The following is a 16451-nucleotide window of genomic DNA, read 5'->3' as shown; positions in this document are numbered from 1 at the left end:
ATGGCTGCTGAACAGGAGAGACGTGCTACCGACCATCCTTCTCTAATGCGACGCTTTTGGCGTAGTCTGTGCTGGCCGTTCGGTCGAGTTCGTTCTCAGACGTCTTTTCAGGACGTCTGTGGTGTCGAGACCGAACCGGAGGGCAGTGTGGACGCAGAGAACCAGACAGTTATGGAGGGATACTTGTTCAAGAGGGCCAGTAATGTCTTTAAAACATGGAACAGGTCTGTAGAGAGCTAGAACACACGATGAGTAATCATTTAGGTAGAAATGAATGGCAAATTAAACCCCTCTAATCATCATAGCAATCGTTTCCTAAATATTGTACATTTTACTGACTCTGACTGATCAACGGCATGTTAAATCAGAATACACGACGATTCAACATGATTTAATATAAAGTTCATTTACAAGTGAAACCCTGCAGAATTTCAGTGCTATGCAGTTGTTTTATTTCTATGATTCCTTTTGTTTCTGTTTCTTTCCTTCAGGCGCTGGTTCCTGATTCAGAACAACCACCTTATGTACAAGAAGAAATCCGGGGTTAGTCACGTGTCCTTTGTCTAAAGTAAAATCAGTAGCAATAGTGGCCTACTGCAAAATCAACATAAAAAGGAGCAACTGTTCCTAAACAATCACTTTTAAGGACTTGTTTGCTAAAGTTTGAGTTGTTTTTGCTGGAACATTAGAGGTAAAGAAATGTTTGAGAAACCTTTTGTGCCCCCAGCAGAATATCATGGTGGTCATAGCTGATTTACGCCTGTGCACGGCCAAACACTACAAGAGCATCGGACGCCGTTGCTGCTTCCAGGTGGTTTCACCTACAAAGTAAGTCCAGTGTATCATCAGGCATGAAAATTCATTTGATTTCTTTATTTATGACACTCTGAAGGGCGTGGACGTGCAACAGTTCTGCTATACAAAGATGAAGAATTAAAAAAGGAAAATTTTACTCTCTTTCTAATAGAAATGACATGAAAACCGGAGTGGAATAAGCACTTTGTTGTGCTGTAGATTCATGCCATGTTTAGGGTGTGTGTATGTGTGTGTGTGTGTGTGTGTGTGTGTAGGATCTGGGTATTGCAGGCCGATTCAGAGGAGAATAGAGAGGCTTGGATCAGAACCATTCAGAACATGGTTGCTAACACCGATGGTGACAGAACAGGCGACTCCATCACTTCCCAATCAAATGAGGTGGTGGATTTGAGCCCAAAACAGGAAGGATCCAGTAGCTCCTCTGAATCACGAGGATCCCAACACACAGAGAGAGACTCGCTACGTCCACCATCCACTTCTGGAACCTCAGGTGAGTTTGAAACTCCAGTCTAACAAGAACACTCGATTCCATCAAGTATAAAGCAAACCAGTTTAAAATGGCCAAAATCAACATTTGAATGGATGCAGACACATTCCATTTCCACTCTCCTACTCTTTATGATTGATAACTGCTCCATTCCAAACCTCGTACCCTTGACCATCCACTTCTGACCTTGCCTCTGTATAGCTGAGCTGAGTCTTGGTGAAATTGTGCTGGAATCGGCTGCTGTGTTGGATTCCCTCTCTGATGCTTCTCTAGCGAGCAGTGGTAAGTACACACTACAGCAAGTCGACTAGAAAACCATTTTTTTATTCAGAGCTAAATTTACTAGGTGAAAGGTTTTGAGTGAATGAGTGCAGTGATTTAGAAAAGAATCCAGTTGATGTAAAACGCTGATACTAACACAAAACACGTCTTTTAAGTCGAGAGCATTTACGGTACAGTTGGAGGGACCTCACACATCGAAGAGAGCCCGGTGGAACTGAGCACCAGCACTTCCTCCAGCAACTTCATCCACACAGGTCAGCCAGAGCTTTACTGAACCATTCAATGATATTGTGAACTGGTAAGATTTAATGATAAAACATTTGTAACGTATGACTCTGTAAAGCTCTGTACACTTGTTGTACATCTGATGTGTTAGAGATCATTTACTGACAGCGATTAAATTACATTTGTGTGAACAACAGCTGGTGAGAAGAGCACGACTACAGGAAAGCACTCGGTCCAGAGAGGCAGCGCTCCTTCCAAAGGTCTGTCCAGCCTCACACCTTTCATAGAACAAATATTTTCTAGAGCTTAAATCATGCTGCTCGTGAGTTTTTTTTATTGAGTTTTTTACTTTTACTGAGGAGTTTCTATCAGATTAACAACACGTCCTGTTTTACAGAGTGCTTCGATAGCCTGTACGGAGTCGGAAAGCTTCTGGGCAAAGGAGGCTGCGGTTCTGTGTTTGCAGGACTTCGTAAGGCCGATGGAAAACAGGTGAGATATTTACTCGGCTCGGCTCAGAGTGACACGAGAATTGTCGATCATTACAAAGCTGCTTTGATCTTAAGATCCACATTGACTACGCATGTCATCAAACTTGTAGTTAAAAAGCGAACGGCCCTTTTGGTTACTGTTGGTCCGTAATATTCGTTCCTGATTTTAATAGTTTTGTTTTGCATGTTTTAATAGGTTGCTATTAAGATTGTGCTGAAGAGTGGCTGTGACAGATTCATCACCATTGTAAGTAACATTTGTTTCACTTGTGAAATATTGCAAAGATGCAACAGCCATATAAAATATAATATAATAATAAATCAATCTTATAAATGACATGATGCATTAAAATGCAAAATAGCATCGAATGTAACCGCCACTCTGCCTATTGACTATCGATTCCAACCCCATGTTAACCATGTCTGCTCAAATATTAGCCTGGTGAGAAGAACGGTCTCCCTGTAGAGGTGGCGTTGATGCTGATGGTGTCTGAGCCACCTCGCTGCGAACACGTCCTGGAGCTCCTGGAATGGTTCGACATGCCCGAGTGCTACGTCTTGATCCTGGAGCAACCCGCCCGCTGCATGGACCTCTTCGAATACCGCAGGAACGGCTCACTTCCCGAACGTCTGGCTCAGGTCATCATGTGGCAGGTGGTTCTCGCCGCCCGTCACTGCCGTGATCGCGGCGTTCTCCATCGGGATATCAAGGAGCAGAACCTTCTGGTCAGTTTCGACACGTTAGAGGTCAAGCTCATAGACTTTGGCTGTGGGGACTTGCTCAAGTCGACACCCTACAGACGTTTTGCAGGTAATTGTACCTCGGAGGTCAGTAGCTATGAAACACAGATGACAGCGATCGCATAGGAAAGCCGTGTGTGTGAACCGTTTCTCGCACTTTTATTCAGGCACCATACTATACGCCCCACCTGAATGGATCGAGGAAGGTAAGTATCATGGTTGTGCTGCAACGGTGTGGAGCCTGGGCGTCCTTTTGTTTGTTTTAGTGTGTGGAGAGCTGCCATTCTGGAATGAGAGGGAGATCGCTGCTGGACACTTGATCTTCAAAGCTGGTGTGTCTAAGGGTAAGAAAATGCAGAAACATAAGAAGCATGTCTCTTATCGTTTTTTTTTTTTAAGTGATGTTAAATAGTTTCTATTACAATATTGTAACGACCCGATCACTGCACGCACAGCCTGCCGTCATCTGATAAGACGCTGCCTGGCCAAGGATCCGAATGAGCGACCCAGCCTCGAGATGATCCTGGAGCACAACTGGTTTTCAGAGATCCTTGGGAACTAAGTCCAGGTCAGTCAGAACACATAAGGATAGACCTAAATGGATTTAGCTAAGAGTCTGTATTAGCATATAGGCCAGATCACATGTTGCAATGAATCATCGTTGCATTTTGCTAATAACATCAAAGACACTAGGTTAGTAATTGGTGTGTAAAGAACTTTTAACCAAATACAATCATAATTTTTTTATAGCTATAACAACAATTCCTCATGTCAAACTGTTTTTTTTCCCTTTTCTTTACTCTACAGGCACCTGTATGGGTTTGTAGCAGACGGATCATGGGTGAGCATATCGGAGACTAAGCAATGACTAAATGTGTATGAACAAAACCGTCCACTGTTTGCTTTCATGTAATGTCAAAGTAATCTGAGAGCATGAACACCAGAAAACACAACAGGAGTGATTTGGAGATCAGCAAAATTTTGTGGATCAGCTTGACGAGTCAGTCGACTGAATAATACTGAAGTTTTTCAAGCTGCTTTTCATCCGTTTCCCCCCCTTAGATAATTATTAGCTTAACATCCCCTTAACACATGATGGAAATCAATCTCACATTATGTTTTCACCACCACAGCACAGGTCTGCTACAAGAACACATCCAGAGGTTTTTAGCTGAGGTTCAGATCACCTCCATTCCTCAGCACCGTGTACATACCACGCCAGATCAGAAAGGTGAGTGCTGGGAGAAAGTGGTTTAGCCAGTTAGGAGTTTAACATAATTTAAACATCAATGATTGATATGGGTGTGTGTGTGTGTTCTGGGTAATTGCCTTATAGAAAGCCCCATCAATGAACAAGTCTAACCTACTGGAAGAAGCAACCAGATCAGATTTGGGCCTAAGCACCTTGATACCTGGCAGAAGATGAAATGACTTTGAGTCACCACAACAATCTACGGTGGGTGTCTGGGAATGGATCCTGCAGACTTTTAACACATGTGTATTGGGCCTTGATTGAAGTTGATGGTAATTTAACGGTCAGTACATTGTTTTGCGTCTTTACAGATCAACGACCACGTCTGTCGTCCAGAAAGCACTTTGACCTTCTCTGTGGTGGTGTATGAGACAAGAGATAATTGAATAAAATATTGAATAAAACTGTGTTTGTACTGGCGTGTGTATTTTCTTTACCCACTTTATGACCTGCACAACACAGGAGAGCACATTTTATAAAGAATTGATGCAGAAATGTAGATGAATCCTAAACAAGTTTGGAATGACCTTTTCCTGCAGCTGTAGTTTTGTACAGCTGAGAACGTATGGATATAAAAAATGATCAAAATGACCCTTTACAATTAGACACATTTTGCCCAGCAACATTCCAGAAAACCAGACTTCACTCACTAAATCACTAAAGTACTTTATTTAAACCAGAGGGTCTAATGTCATGTAACAAAAAGCTTTTTCAAAACTGATTTCGTTCATTAAAACATGTTACATGACATGTTCTGACATTTCAACAACAAATGTTTAAAACACAACATAAAGGCACTGATCCCATAAACTGTAGTCCAGTGGTCATCAACAGGAACACTTCCATGTTTTTAATAGAAGACTGTGCAACTCCCCAGCACATCACTGTTGTTTAGAACTGGCACTACTTATGTCTGTCCAAAGATCTCTCATGGTTCTGTACAGGCTAAACAACAGAAAAAGAAATGAACAAGCAACTCGTCACATAAGTGATAAAATATTATAAACTGAAATCTTTATCAATGAATAATGAAAATATTGAAAAAAAAATAATTCAAGTTAAATCAAGGAAAGTAAGGTGTGACTCATTTGAGAGTCGTTGCCCCACCCTGCCAGGTGTGAATTGGGGTTAAACTGACTACGAGGGACATGCTTTATAGGTGGCTGACCAATTGGTGTGAAGTCCTTGGGATAAAGCAGGTTGTGTCTAAAGGTGTTGCTGGGTCTGAAAAAGTCATTTTGACGCTCGCTCTGGCTGCACGCTTTCTGTCTGCTCTCTGCTTGCTTTTAGTTTTTAGTTATTTTAGTCATTTTTTATCTTTTATTTCTAAAATATAGAGCTCAATCAGCAGACACCGACAATAGATCGGCTGGAAAGGCACAGAATTACAGAAATACAATACAGAAATACATTAAACTAGACATTTAGTTAACGGAGTTTTCCACTAGCCGTCAGACTAAACTCGGGCACAGTTATCAGGACTACCATGGCTCCTATCACTACAGCGGGTTCTTCGTGCTGCTCCAACTGCTACAGACTCCTATGGAAAATTGCTGTGCTGGAGACAAAAATGCTCACAATCCTACCTGGAACGGGTAGGAGAAATGGTTTCAGATCACTCGAGGGTGAGTCAAAATCTAACACAGAACAACCAGCTAAACTAAGGCTAGACAGCTTAACAGACTTCCCGAAGCTTGACAGAAGTCAATCAAAACAGGGGAACAGAAACGAGCCATGTGAGAGAATAAGTCGGTGGCACAAACTTGGAGCAAAACCAAAAGCACAAAAGCAGCAGGTGGCTGTCTTAATGTCTTCCATGCCAGACTGTTCATCATGGGCTCGGAAAGCTAAAACTATTCCAAAAGCTAGCACAATTGCACCCCGTGGGAAAATAGCAGGGTCGCAACAAAAACCGATCCCTTTGCTGAATCGTTTTGAACCGCTCAGAAATCTGATCGAGGTTATCCCCAGTGGTAATGGTAACGAATCAAAACCAGCGAAGCTGACTATAAAAGGGGTCTCAAAGCGGGCTAGCTAAAACACGAGGCTAATTAAGCAGAGGCCCTCGCCTGACGCAGAGAACGCTCCGAAAACTCTGATCGTCTGTGACTCTGCCATCAAGAATATAGGCAGCAGATCAATGCTGTCTCCCGAACGTGCTGTCTCCCGAACGTGACTGTCACGGAATTAAATGAGGAACTTCCCAACATTCTCTCCCAGCATGGAGCGATCGACCGAATTATTCTGCACGTGGGCAGAAGTGACATCCGCAGAGAGGAGTCAGAAATCTTAAAGAACAACTTCACTGAACTGTTTAATACACTTGAGAAGCTGACTGCTCAGAAGTTCATCAGTGGGCCTCTCCCAGCCCGAGGATCTAATATGTTTTCACGGCTACTCAACCTCAACACGTGGCTAAGCAGAACCTGCAGTTTGAAAGGTATGGATTATATTGACAATTTTAATCTATTCTGGGGGCGCAGAGAATTTTTTTACCCAGATGGCACCCACCTAAGAAAGACTGGAGTGAAGGCACTAAAGGACAACCTCCATTTTGCTCTTCGCCACCCATCTGCTTCTTGGACTGACTCGACACAATACGTGCATCCTCAACCTCCCTCACCTGCCTTCAACCAAGAAGGACCATCAAACATACAATCCCCATCACTGGAGAACACAGCTCAGGCTGAGTTTCTGACTCTTGACGAAAGCTACAGTGGGGCCAAAAAGTATTTAGTCAGCCACTGATCGTGCAAGTTCTCCTACTTAGAAAGATGAGAGAGGTCTGTAATTTTCATCATAGCTACACTTCAACTATGAGAGACAAAATGAGAAAAAAAAATCCAGGAAATCACATGGTAGGATTTTTAAATAATTTATTTGTAAATTATGGTGGAAAATAAGTATTTGGTCAATAACAAAAGTTCAACTCAATACCTTGTAACATAACCTTTGTTGGCAATGACAGAGGTCAAACGTTTCCTGTAAGTCTTCACCAGGTTTGCACACACTGTAGCTGGTATTTTGGCCCATTCCTCCATGCAGATCTCCTCTAGAGCAGTGATATTTTGGGGCTGTCGCTGGGCAACACGGACTTTCAACTCCCTCCACAAATTTTCTATGGGGTTGAGGTCTGGAGACTGGCTAGGCCACTCCAGGACCTTGAAATGCTTTTTACGGAGCCACTCCTTCGTTTCCCGAGCGGTGTGTTTGGGATAATTGTCATGCTGGAAGACCCAGCCACGTTCCATCTTCAATGCTCTCACTGATGGAAGGAGGTTTTGGCTTAAAATCTCACAATACATGGCCCCGTTCATTCTTCCCTTAACATGGATCAGTCGTCCTGTCCCCTTTGCAGAAAAACAGCCCCAAAGCATGATGTTTCCACCCCCATGCTTCACAGTAGGTATGGTGTTCTTGGGTTTTTCTTCTTCCTCCAAACACGGCGAGTTGAGTTTTTACCAAAAAGTTCCATTTTGGTTTCATCTGACCACATGATATTCTCCCAATCCTCTTCTGGATCATCCATTTGCTCTCTGGCAAACTTCAGACGGGCCTGGACATGTACTGGCTTAAGCAGGGGGACACGCCTGGCACTGCAGGATTTGAGTCCCTCTCGGCGTAGTGTGTTACTGATGGTAGCCTTTGTTACTTTGGTCCCAGCTCTCTGCAGGTCATTCATCAGGTCCCTCCGTGTAGTTCTGGGATTTTTGCTCACCGTTCTCATGATCATTTTGACCCCACGGGATGAGATCTTGACCCCAAGGGAGATTATCAATGGTCTTGTATGTCTTCCATTTTCTTACAATTGTTCCCACAGTTGATTTATTCACACCAACCTGCTTGCCTATTGTAGATTTACTCTTCCCAGCCTGGTGCAGGTCTACAATTTTCTTCCTGGTGTCCTTCGACAGCTCTTTGGTCTTGGCCATGGTTGAGTTTGGAGTCTGACTGTTTAAGGCTGTGGACAGGTGTCTTTTATACAGATAACGAGCAGTGGTAAGTACACACTACAGCAAGTCGACTAGAAAACTATTTTTTTAGTCAGAGCTAAATTTACTAGGTGAAAGGTTTTGAGTGAATGATTGCAGTGATTTAGAAAATAATCCAGTTCAGGTTTGATTTAGAACAATTTTCTAGGAAAGACTCACTCTGTGATTGTTTGAAAGTCGATGTAAAACGCTGATACTAACACAAAACACGTCTTTTAAGTCGAGAGCGTTGAAGGTACAGTTGGAGGGACCTCACACATCGAAGAGAGCCCGGTGGAACTGAGCACCAGCACTTCCTCCAGCGACTCCATTTACACAGGTCAGCCAGAGCTTTACTGAACCATTCAATGATATTGTGAACTGGTATGATTTCATGATAAAACATTTGTAACGTATGACTCTGTAAAGCTCTGTACACTTGTTGTACATCTGATGTGTTAGAGATCATTTAATAACAGCGATTAAATGACATTTGTGTGAACAACAGCTGGTGAGAAGAGCACGACTACAGGAAAGCACTCGGTCCAGAGAGGCAGCGCTCCTTCCAAAGGTCTGTCCAGCCTCACACCTTTCATAGAACAAATATTTTCTAGAGCTTAAATCATGCTGCTCGTGAGTTTTTTATTGAGTTTTTTACTTTTACTGAAAAGTTTCTATCAGATTAACAACACGTCCTGTTTTACAGAGTGCTTCGATAGCCTGTACGGAGTCGGAAAGCTTCTGGGGAAAGGAGGCTGCGGTTCTGTGTTTGCAGGACTTCGTAAGGCCGATGGAAAACAGGTGAGATATTTACTCGGCTCTGCTCAGAGTGACACGAGAATTGTCGATCATTACAAAGCTGCTTTGATCTTAAGATCCACAATGACTACGCATGTCATCAAACTTGGAGTTAAAAAGCGAACGGCCCTTTTGGTTACTGTTTGCCAAAAGTACGTTCCCTTAATATTCGTTCCTGATTTTAATAGTTTTGTTTTGCATGTTTTAATAGGTTGCTATTAAGATTGTGCTGAAGAGTGGCTGTGACAGATTCATCACCATTGTGAGTTACATTTGTTTCACTTGTGAAATATTGCAAAGATGCAACAGCCATTAAAAAAAAAACCTTATTTTATAAATGACATGATGCATTAAAATGCAAAATAGCATCGAATGTAACCGCCACTCTGCCTATTGACTATCGATTCCAACCCCATGCTAACCATGTCTGCTCAAATGTTAGCCTGGTGAGAAGAACGGTCTCCCTGTAGAGGTGGCGTTGATGCGAGCCACCTCGCTGCGAACACGTCCTGGAGCTCCTGGAATGGTTCGACATGCCCGAGTGCTACGTCTTGATCCTGGAGCGACCCGCCCGCTGCATGGACCTCTTCGAATACCGCAGGAACGGCTCACTTCCCGAACGTCTGGCTCAGGTCATCATGTGGCAGGTGGTTCTCGCCGCCCGTCATTGCCGTGATCGCGGGGTTCTCCATCGGGATATCAAGGAGCAGAACCTTCTGGTCAGTTTCGACACGTTAGAGGTCAAGCTCATAGACTTTGGCTGTGGGGACTTGCTCAAGTCGACCCCCTACAGACGTTTTGCAGGTAATTGTACCTCGGAGGTCAGTAGCTATGAAACACAGATGACAGCGATCGCATAGGAAAGCCGTGTGTGTGAACCGTTTCTCGCACTTTTATTCAGGCACCATACTATACGCCCCACCTGAATGGATCGAGGAAGGTAGGTATCATGGTTGCGCTGCAACGGTGTGGAGCCTGGGCGTCCTTTTGTTTGTTTTAGTGTGTGGAGAGCTGCCATTCTGGAATGAGAGGGAGATCGCTGCTGGACATCTGATCTTCAAAGCTGGTGTGTCTAAGGGTAAGAAAATGCAGAAACATAAGAAGCATGTCTCTTATCGTTTTTTTTTTAAAGTGATGTTAAATAGTTTCTATTACAATATTGTAACGACCCGATCACTGCACGCACAGCCTGCTGTCATCTGATAAGACGCTGCCTGGCCAAGGATCCGAATAAGCGACCCAGCCTCGAGATGATCCTGGAGCACAACTGGTTTTCAGAGATCCTTAGGAACTAAGTCCAGGTCAGTCAGAACACATAAGGATAGACCTAAATGGACCTAAGAGTCTGTGTTAGCATATAGGCCAGATCACATGTTGCAATGAATCATCGTTGCATTTTGCTAATAACATCAAAGACACTAGGTTAGTAATTGGTGTGTAAAGAACTTTTAACCAAATACAATCATAAATTTTTTATAGCTATAACAACAATTCCTCATGTCAAACTGTTTTTTTTCCCTTTTCTTTACTCTACAGGCACCTGTATGGGTTTGTAGCAGACGGATCATGGGTGAGCATATCGGAGACTAAGCAATGACTAAATGTGTATGAACAAAACCGTCCACTGTTTGCTTTCATGTAATGTCAAAGTAATCTGAGAGCATGAACACCAGAAAACACAACAGGAGTGATTTGGAGATCAGAAACATTTTGTGGACATTAAGAATATAGGCAGCAGATCAATGCTAACATGCTGTCTCCCGAATGTGACTGTCTCGGAATTAAATGAGGAACTTCCCAACATTCTCTCCCAGCATGGAGCGATCGACCGAATTATTCTGCACGTGGGCAGAAGTGACATCCGCAGAGAGGAGTCAGAAATCTTAAAGAACAACTTCACTGAACTGTTCAATACACTTGAGAAGCTGACTGCTCAGAAGTTCATCAGTGGACCTCTCCCAGCCCGAGGATCTAATATGTTTTCACGGCTACTCAACCTCAACACGTGGCTAAGCAGAACCTGCAGTTTGAAAGGTATGGATTATATTGACAATTTTAATCTATTCTGGGGGCGCAGAGAATTTTTTTACACAGATGGCACCCACCTAAGCAAGACTGGAGTGAAGGCACTAAAGGACAACCTCCATTTTGCTCTTCGCCACCCATCTGCTTCTTGGACTGACTCGACACAATACGTGCATCCTCAACCTCCCTCACCTGCCTTTAACCATGAAGGACCATCAAACATACAATCCCCATCACTGGAGAACACAGCTCAGGCTGAGTTTCTGACTCTTGACGAAAGCTATTACGACCTTCATCATCAGGCAGTGACACAGCAGTCAACAGCAGAGACATCACAGTCATCCTCCAACTTCTCTCTCTCAACAACATCACCTCCACATATGGATTTCACAGAGAAAATGGAGAAACTGGTGTGTGTTGGGACTAAATTCTCACACTCCATCTCAGCCAGTCCACAGGTTTCACCCAAAAAGCCCAGGGCACCAACCAGTCTAACCTCTTACCTGTACCACGACAACCTTGGGCTGCCTCAGGGGCTCCTGTGGTTCCTTTAAAGCTAGCTCTGCTTAATATTAGATATCTAGCCAACAAATCATTTTTAGTGAATGACATAATTCTATCTTACAGTTTAGATTTTCTGTTTCTAACTGAAACATGGTTAGCAGAAGGCAGCAGTGCCACTGTTCTTAACGAAACAGCACCAGCAAACTTCAGTTCTATGAATGTGTGTCGAAGTGGTAGGAAAGGTGAAGGAGTAGCTGCCTTATTTAAAGATGTATTCCAGTGCAAAGAGACTGTGCTTGGCAATTTTATGTATTTTTTATTTTGAAGGGTACTCCCAAAATTTTATTTTTAACCATTTATAAAACTCCAAGGTACTCTGCACATTTTATAGATGAATTTACTGAACTACTGTCAGTTATCTCCACTGAGTACAGCTTTTTCATCATAACTGGGGATTGTAACATCCACTTAGATACTAACAAGGACAATAACACCAAAGAACTTCTTGGACTTTTTGACACGTTTGGTCTATTGCAACATGAGAAAGGGCCTACACATACTCGAGGGCACACTCTGGATCTAGTTATTACTAAAGGTCTAATCATTTCTTCTGTTATGGTCAATGACTTAGCCCTCTCTGATCATTTTTGTGTCTTCTTTGAAATGCTGATCACTTCAGATGCTCAAACTAGCACTGTTTCTGTTAAGAAAAGGTGCATAAATGAAAGTACTAGTTCTCAGTTTATGGAGGCCATAGCTATATCACCAACTTTAATTGCAGAGTCAGTTGATGAACTCCTGGATAACTTTAACGTGAAAATATTGACTGTCATGGATGTGGTTGCCCCGGTAAAAGTCATGAAAACGTTGAGCAAACAGAAAGCACCATGGCGTAACACAATGATGGTAATAGCTCTGAAAAGAGAATGCAGGAGAGCTGAACGTAAGTGGAGGAAAACTAAACTTCAAATCCACTATGATCTCTATAAGCAAAGCCTTTGTAGTTTTAACTCGGAGTTAGGCAGGGCTAGACAGCTGCACTTCTCTAAGATCATTAACAGGAACATCAACAACACCCGCACTCTATTCAACGTGGTCGACAAGCTTACAAATCCTCCCAGATCACGCCAGAACTTCTGTCCACAGAGAAATGTAATGAATTTGCTCATTTCTTCTGTGAAAAAATAAAAACTATTAGACTGACCATCAACGCCACTCAGTCAAACGATGAAACCATGCCGCCCCTACAGACACCTAGAAATAACATGACTATTATGTCACAATTTAATACAATAGACCAAAAAACTCTGGAGAAAACAGTTCAGCTGTTCGGTTACCTTATGCCTTTTTTTTTGTCTCTCTAACTCCTTACTTACGTTGCACATTCTCTGTACCCCAGGTCCAACAATGCAGGTCTTGTCAAGGTGACAAAGACTTGTCAGAGCGGAAAGAAGTGGCTGATGCTGGCACCAGCCGACACTGAGCCTTGCAGTTTCCCATATGGTCTATCAGTCAGTATTCCTGTTTTTTACCCAGGCGGCCTGGGTTCGACTCCCGGTATGGGAATTGGACTTGAGCAAAACTTTGCCTATTACTTCTTCGGCGCCTTGTTGCTGCAGCTCAAGCACATTGTTCTGTTGGAACTATGACTGCAGTCTATCGGGGGCAGCCAATGTGAGCCACCAGTGGCAGACTGCTGGTAAGCCGTGATCGTATAGTGGTTAGTACTCCGCGTTGTGGCCGCAGCAACCCCGGTTCGGATCTGGATCACGGCACTGTCCTTTTGTATGCCGTGCTTCGAAGGTTTCTATTCTCTCCTCAGTCAAGAGACAGAAATGGGGCTGGAGCTTCAGGAAAGTCACGACCGCATACTCACAACTTACGCAATACTGTTATTTAATCCACACAGACAATTATTGCAACATATCAAATTCTTTATTTAAATCACTGCAAATGCTTAAAAAACTTTCAACAAAAACGTGTACAAGTACAGAATTTCCTTAAAAACATTCTTACTTTAATCCATGCAACTTTCAACATACATTTAAAACAACACATTTAAAATAACACAATGTGCATTAACTTAACATGTACAAAATTCATGTTAATTCATATTACAGAAAAACACTTTTACTGTTAAATTATTCAGTATTGAATGCATAGTACAACAATAAACAATGAATCTAGATAAAGTTACATTAGAAATAACACAAGAGCTTCAGAAATGCAGGGTTACAGAAACACAGTAGTTTTGGTATAAAACTCCACTCAACACTGTCGACTCACATACCCGACTGAACATGAAATGAAGCGTGTTCCTAGGTAGATCCTGGGTAGCAAACGCAGCGAGGTAAACCACTTCTTAACCTGCAACCTGCTTTGTTCTTTCCCCTTAACAATCCATTCAGCATTGTTCACCTGTAATCACAGAAAGATCATCTTTAACACTTCTATGCAATTCAATACAGTATCCTCAAAATAAATCTAATCTTTCTAAAAAATACAATGTTTTGTAAGGATCCTGTGGCGACTGTTAAACGATGTCACAGTTTACAGCGTCGCAGGAGATTAGCTACTATGCTAGCGCTGTCGTGTCATAAATTTCACCTAACCTGACTAACTTAGCTTTTAAACATAAAACTCAGACATTTGTAAAATGGAACGTTTACTTGTTTTACTTTGGAAAAAAGTTGCCGACAACTAATGCTAACGCTCCTATAGTGCACAACAGACCCGATAACCGTGACTAGTGTTAATTTATTGTCCTAACTGTCGTAGACTCTTTACCTTTATTTATTGCTGGTTCCCAGTTTTGGTGTAAAAAATCCTCTTCGAGGGTCAGCACCTCTGCTGCTCCACTGCGGCTCCATCCATCATAGCCAAACTGTTTCTGTGTGCGCGCCTCTCCTAAACTCCTTCCCGCAAAACCTGAGATAATGTGGTGGTTCCGAAGCTGAACCGTTAGGCAAACAATGTCAGTTTAAAACTCTCACAGCTGAAAATTAGGTTGAATCTTGTCAATAAAATTGTTTGGCGCCAAAGGTAATTACAGTAATTTACCTCAATGTAAAAAATACAGTAAATCTCTGTATTCAGTATTTGGCATCAGGCAAAATTGTCATGATGCAGTGGAAAATACTGTTATGTACTGTAAAAACTATTTACAGTATTTTACTGTGTGGTATGTGGTTAATAACTGTAGAAATTACAGAAATGTCTAAGCGAGCGCTCTACCATTTGAGCTAATTCCCCTTACACAAAACTTTCCTTTACCCTTTGTAAATTGTAATGTACTAACAGAGTGTTAATGCTGCATTATAAAGTGAGTGCAACATGTTTAAGCTCACGTACTCTTTTCTATATTATGCGTTGCTTTTCATTAAAATGTTATGTGCATTTATATGTGGCAAAATAAAAAAAATCTATAAAAATCAAATTGAGTTAGCAAAGAACCTTAAATTATCCTAAATGGTTCTTCAAGTAGAAACAGTTCTACCAAGAACACCTAAAAGAACCCTTAAGAAACACTTCTTAGTGCTACATACATCAGTTGTATTCCACACAGGTCAGCATGCGATGAAACTTTGCTCGAAACAGACATCGTTTTACTTTCTAACTGTATTCATATTATGTCATCTAGTGGACAATTGAATAGCCTACAACGAGCACAAACAGGGTTTGAGTTCTTAATGAATAATTATTAATCTTAATAAATAATCCAGTCAGTTAAAAACCCAACAAGAAGGCTGTACCTAATACACTCAGACTAGAGAAAAGAGCACTTAACAATGATCCACCCAAAATCATTATTTGGTCAGTTGGAGATCTCATATGGGGCTCCCTTTCTACTGATTTTTGGTTTACAGCCTAGTGACAAAGTGTACAGTGCAGCAAATGGGTTACAGTCAGTACATTTACAATACATGATAATGTGAAAAGATTAAGCAGTTTATGGGTTCGAATCCCACTTCTGACAGCTCATGATTTAAACAAACCTACTTCTTTAGAGGACACAACCATCAGGGAATACAGTTTTCATCAAAGGGTGTACATGGTCTGCAACAATGCTGAGGTAGGTGGTACGTGTCAAAGTAACATCCACGTGGATGCCAGGACCCAGGCTTTTGATCACTGAAAATCTGAGAAACTGAATCATGTATTCATCCTGATCTTGCTCTGTTTATTGTTGCAGCTCTGCTGGAGGGTTATTTTGTTGGTGTTTGTGGTGGTGGTGGTGGTGGGGTCTTTGTTCCCATTTTGGTTTATTTAGTATATGATGTACTTTACATCCTTTTAAATATGTACTTAAATACTTAAATATCCATTTAAGTATGTTTATTCAGCGTCCATTTACATTGTTACAGCAGTATTTTATGACAAAAATGGAAATGTTCACATTATTTAAATGGATGTAAAGTACATCATATACTAAATAAACCAAAATGGGAACAAAGACCACCACCACCACCACAAACACCAAGAAAATAACCCTCCAGCAGAGCTGCAACAAGAACAGGACAATCTCCTACAGGTCCAACAAAATCAAAGAAAAATGCACTTCAAAAAAGACCTCACATTGTTCGTCCTAAAGGCTAAGATCAACGTTTTAAATAAACTGAGTCTGTGATGGTTTAAAAACAACGCGTAATACAGAAAAGAGTACGTGAGCTTAAACACGTTGCACCCTCACTTTATAATGCAGCATCAACACTCTGTTAGTATATTTCAATTTACAAATCCTAAAGGATGGTTCTGTGTAAGGGGAATTAGCTCAAATGGTAGAGCGCTCGCTTAGCATGCGAGAGGTAGTGGGATCGATGCCCACATTCTCCAATGCCGAAACATTATGATCACTTAAA

General features: G+C 42.0%; 1 protein-coding gene, 1 non-coding gene and 1 pseudogene across 2 annotated transcripts; all 3 read left to right on the top strand.

Annotated features, from left to right (window-relative positions):
- LOC134321631 (aurora kinase-like) lies at positions 1 to 4273 on the top strand. Its single transcript, XM_063003432.1, has 14 exons — positions 1 to 224; positions 492 to 543; positions 731 to 828; positions 1071 to 1306; positions 1505 to 1585; positions 1741 to 1839; positions 2008 to 2070; positions 2208 to 2302; positions 2498 to 2548; positions 2740 to 3133; positions 3174 to 3386; positions 3498 to 3610; positions 3850 to 3883; positions 4176 to 4273. Exons 1-12 carry the CDS (start codon positions 1 to 3, stop codon positions 3602 to 3604), a joined length of 1713 nt encoding a protein of 570 aa, XP_062859502.1. The 3' UTR covers positions 3605 to 3610; positions 3850 to 3883; positions 4176 to 4273.
- Positions 4274 to 5780: 1507 nt separating this feature from the next.
- On the top strand, positions 5781 to 10358 carry LOC134321630 (serine/threonine-protein kinase pim-1-like; annotated as a pseudogene).
- A 5994-nt stretch (positions 10359 to 16352) lies between these two features.
- trnaa-agc (transfer RNA alanine (anticodon AGC)) lies at positions 16353 to 16425 on the top strand. The gene has a single exon. It is a non-coding gene; the product is annotated as a tRNA-Ala (tRNA).
- Positions 16426 to 16451: the final 26 nt, after the last annotated feature.

This window comes from Trichomycterus rosablanca, chromosome 10 (assembly GCF_030014385.1).
Source record: "Trichomycterus rosablanca isolate fTriRos1 chromosome 10, fTriRos1.hap1, whole genome shotgun sequence".
Classification (NCBI taxonomy): domain Eukaryota; kingdom Metazoa; phylum Chordata; class Actinopteri; order Siluriformes; family Trichomycteridae; genus Trichomycterus; species Trichomycterus rosablanca.
Note: the sequence above shows the minus strand (reverse complement) of the source record. Positions and strands in the feature narration are given on the sequence as shown.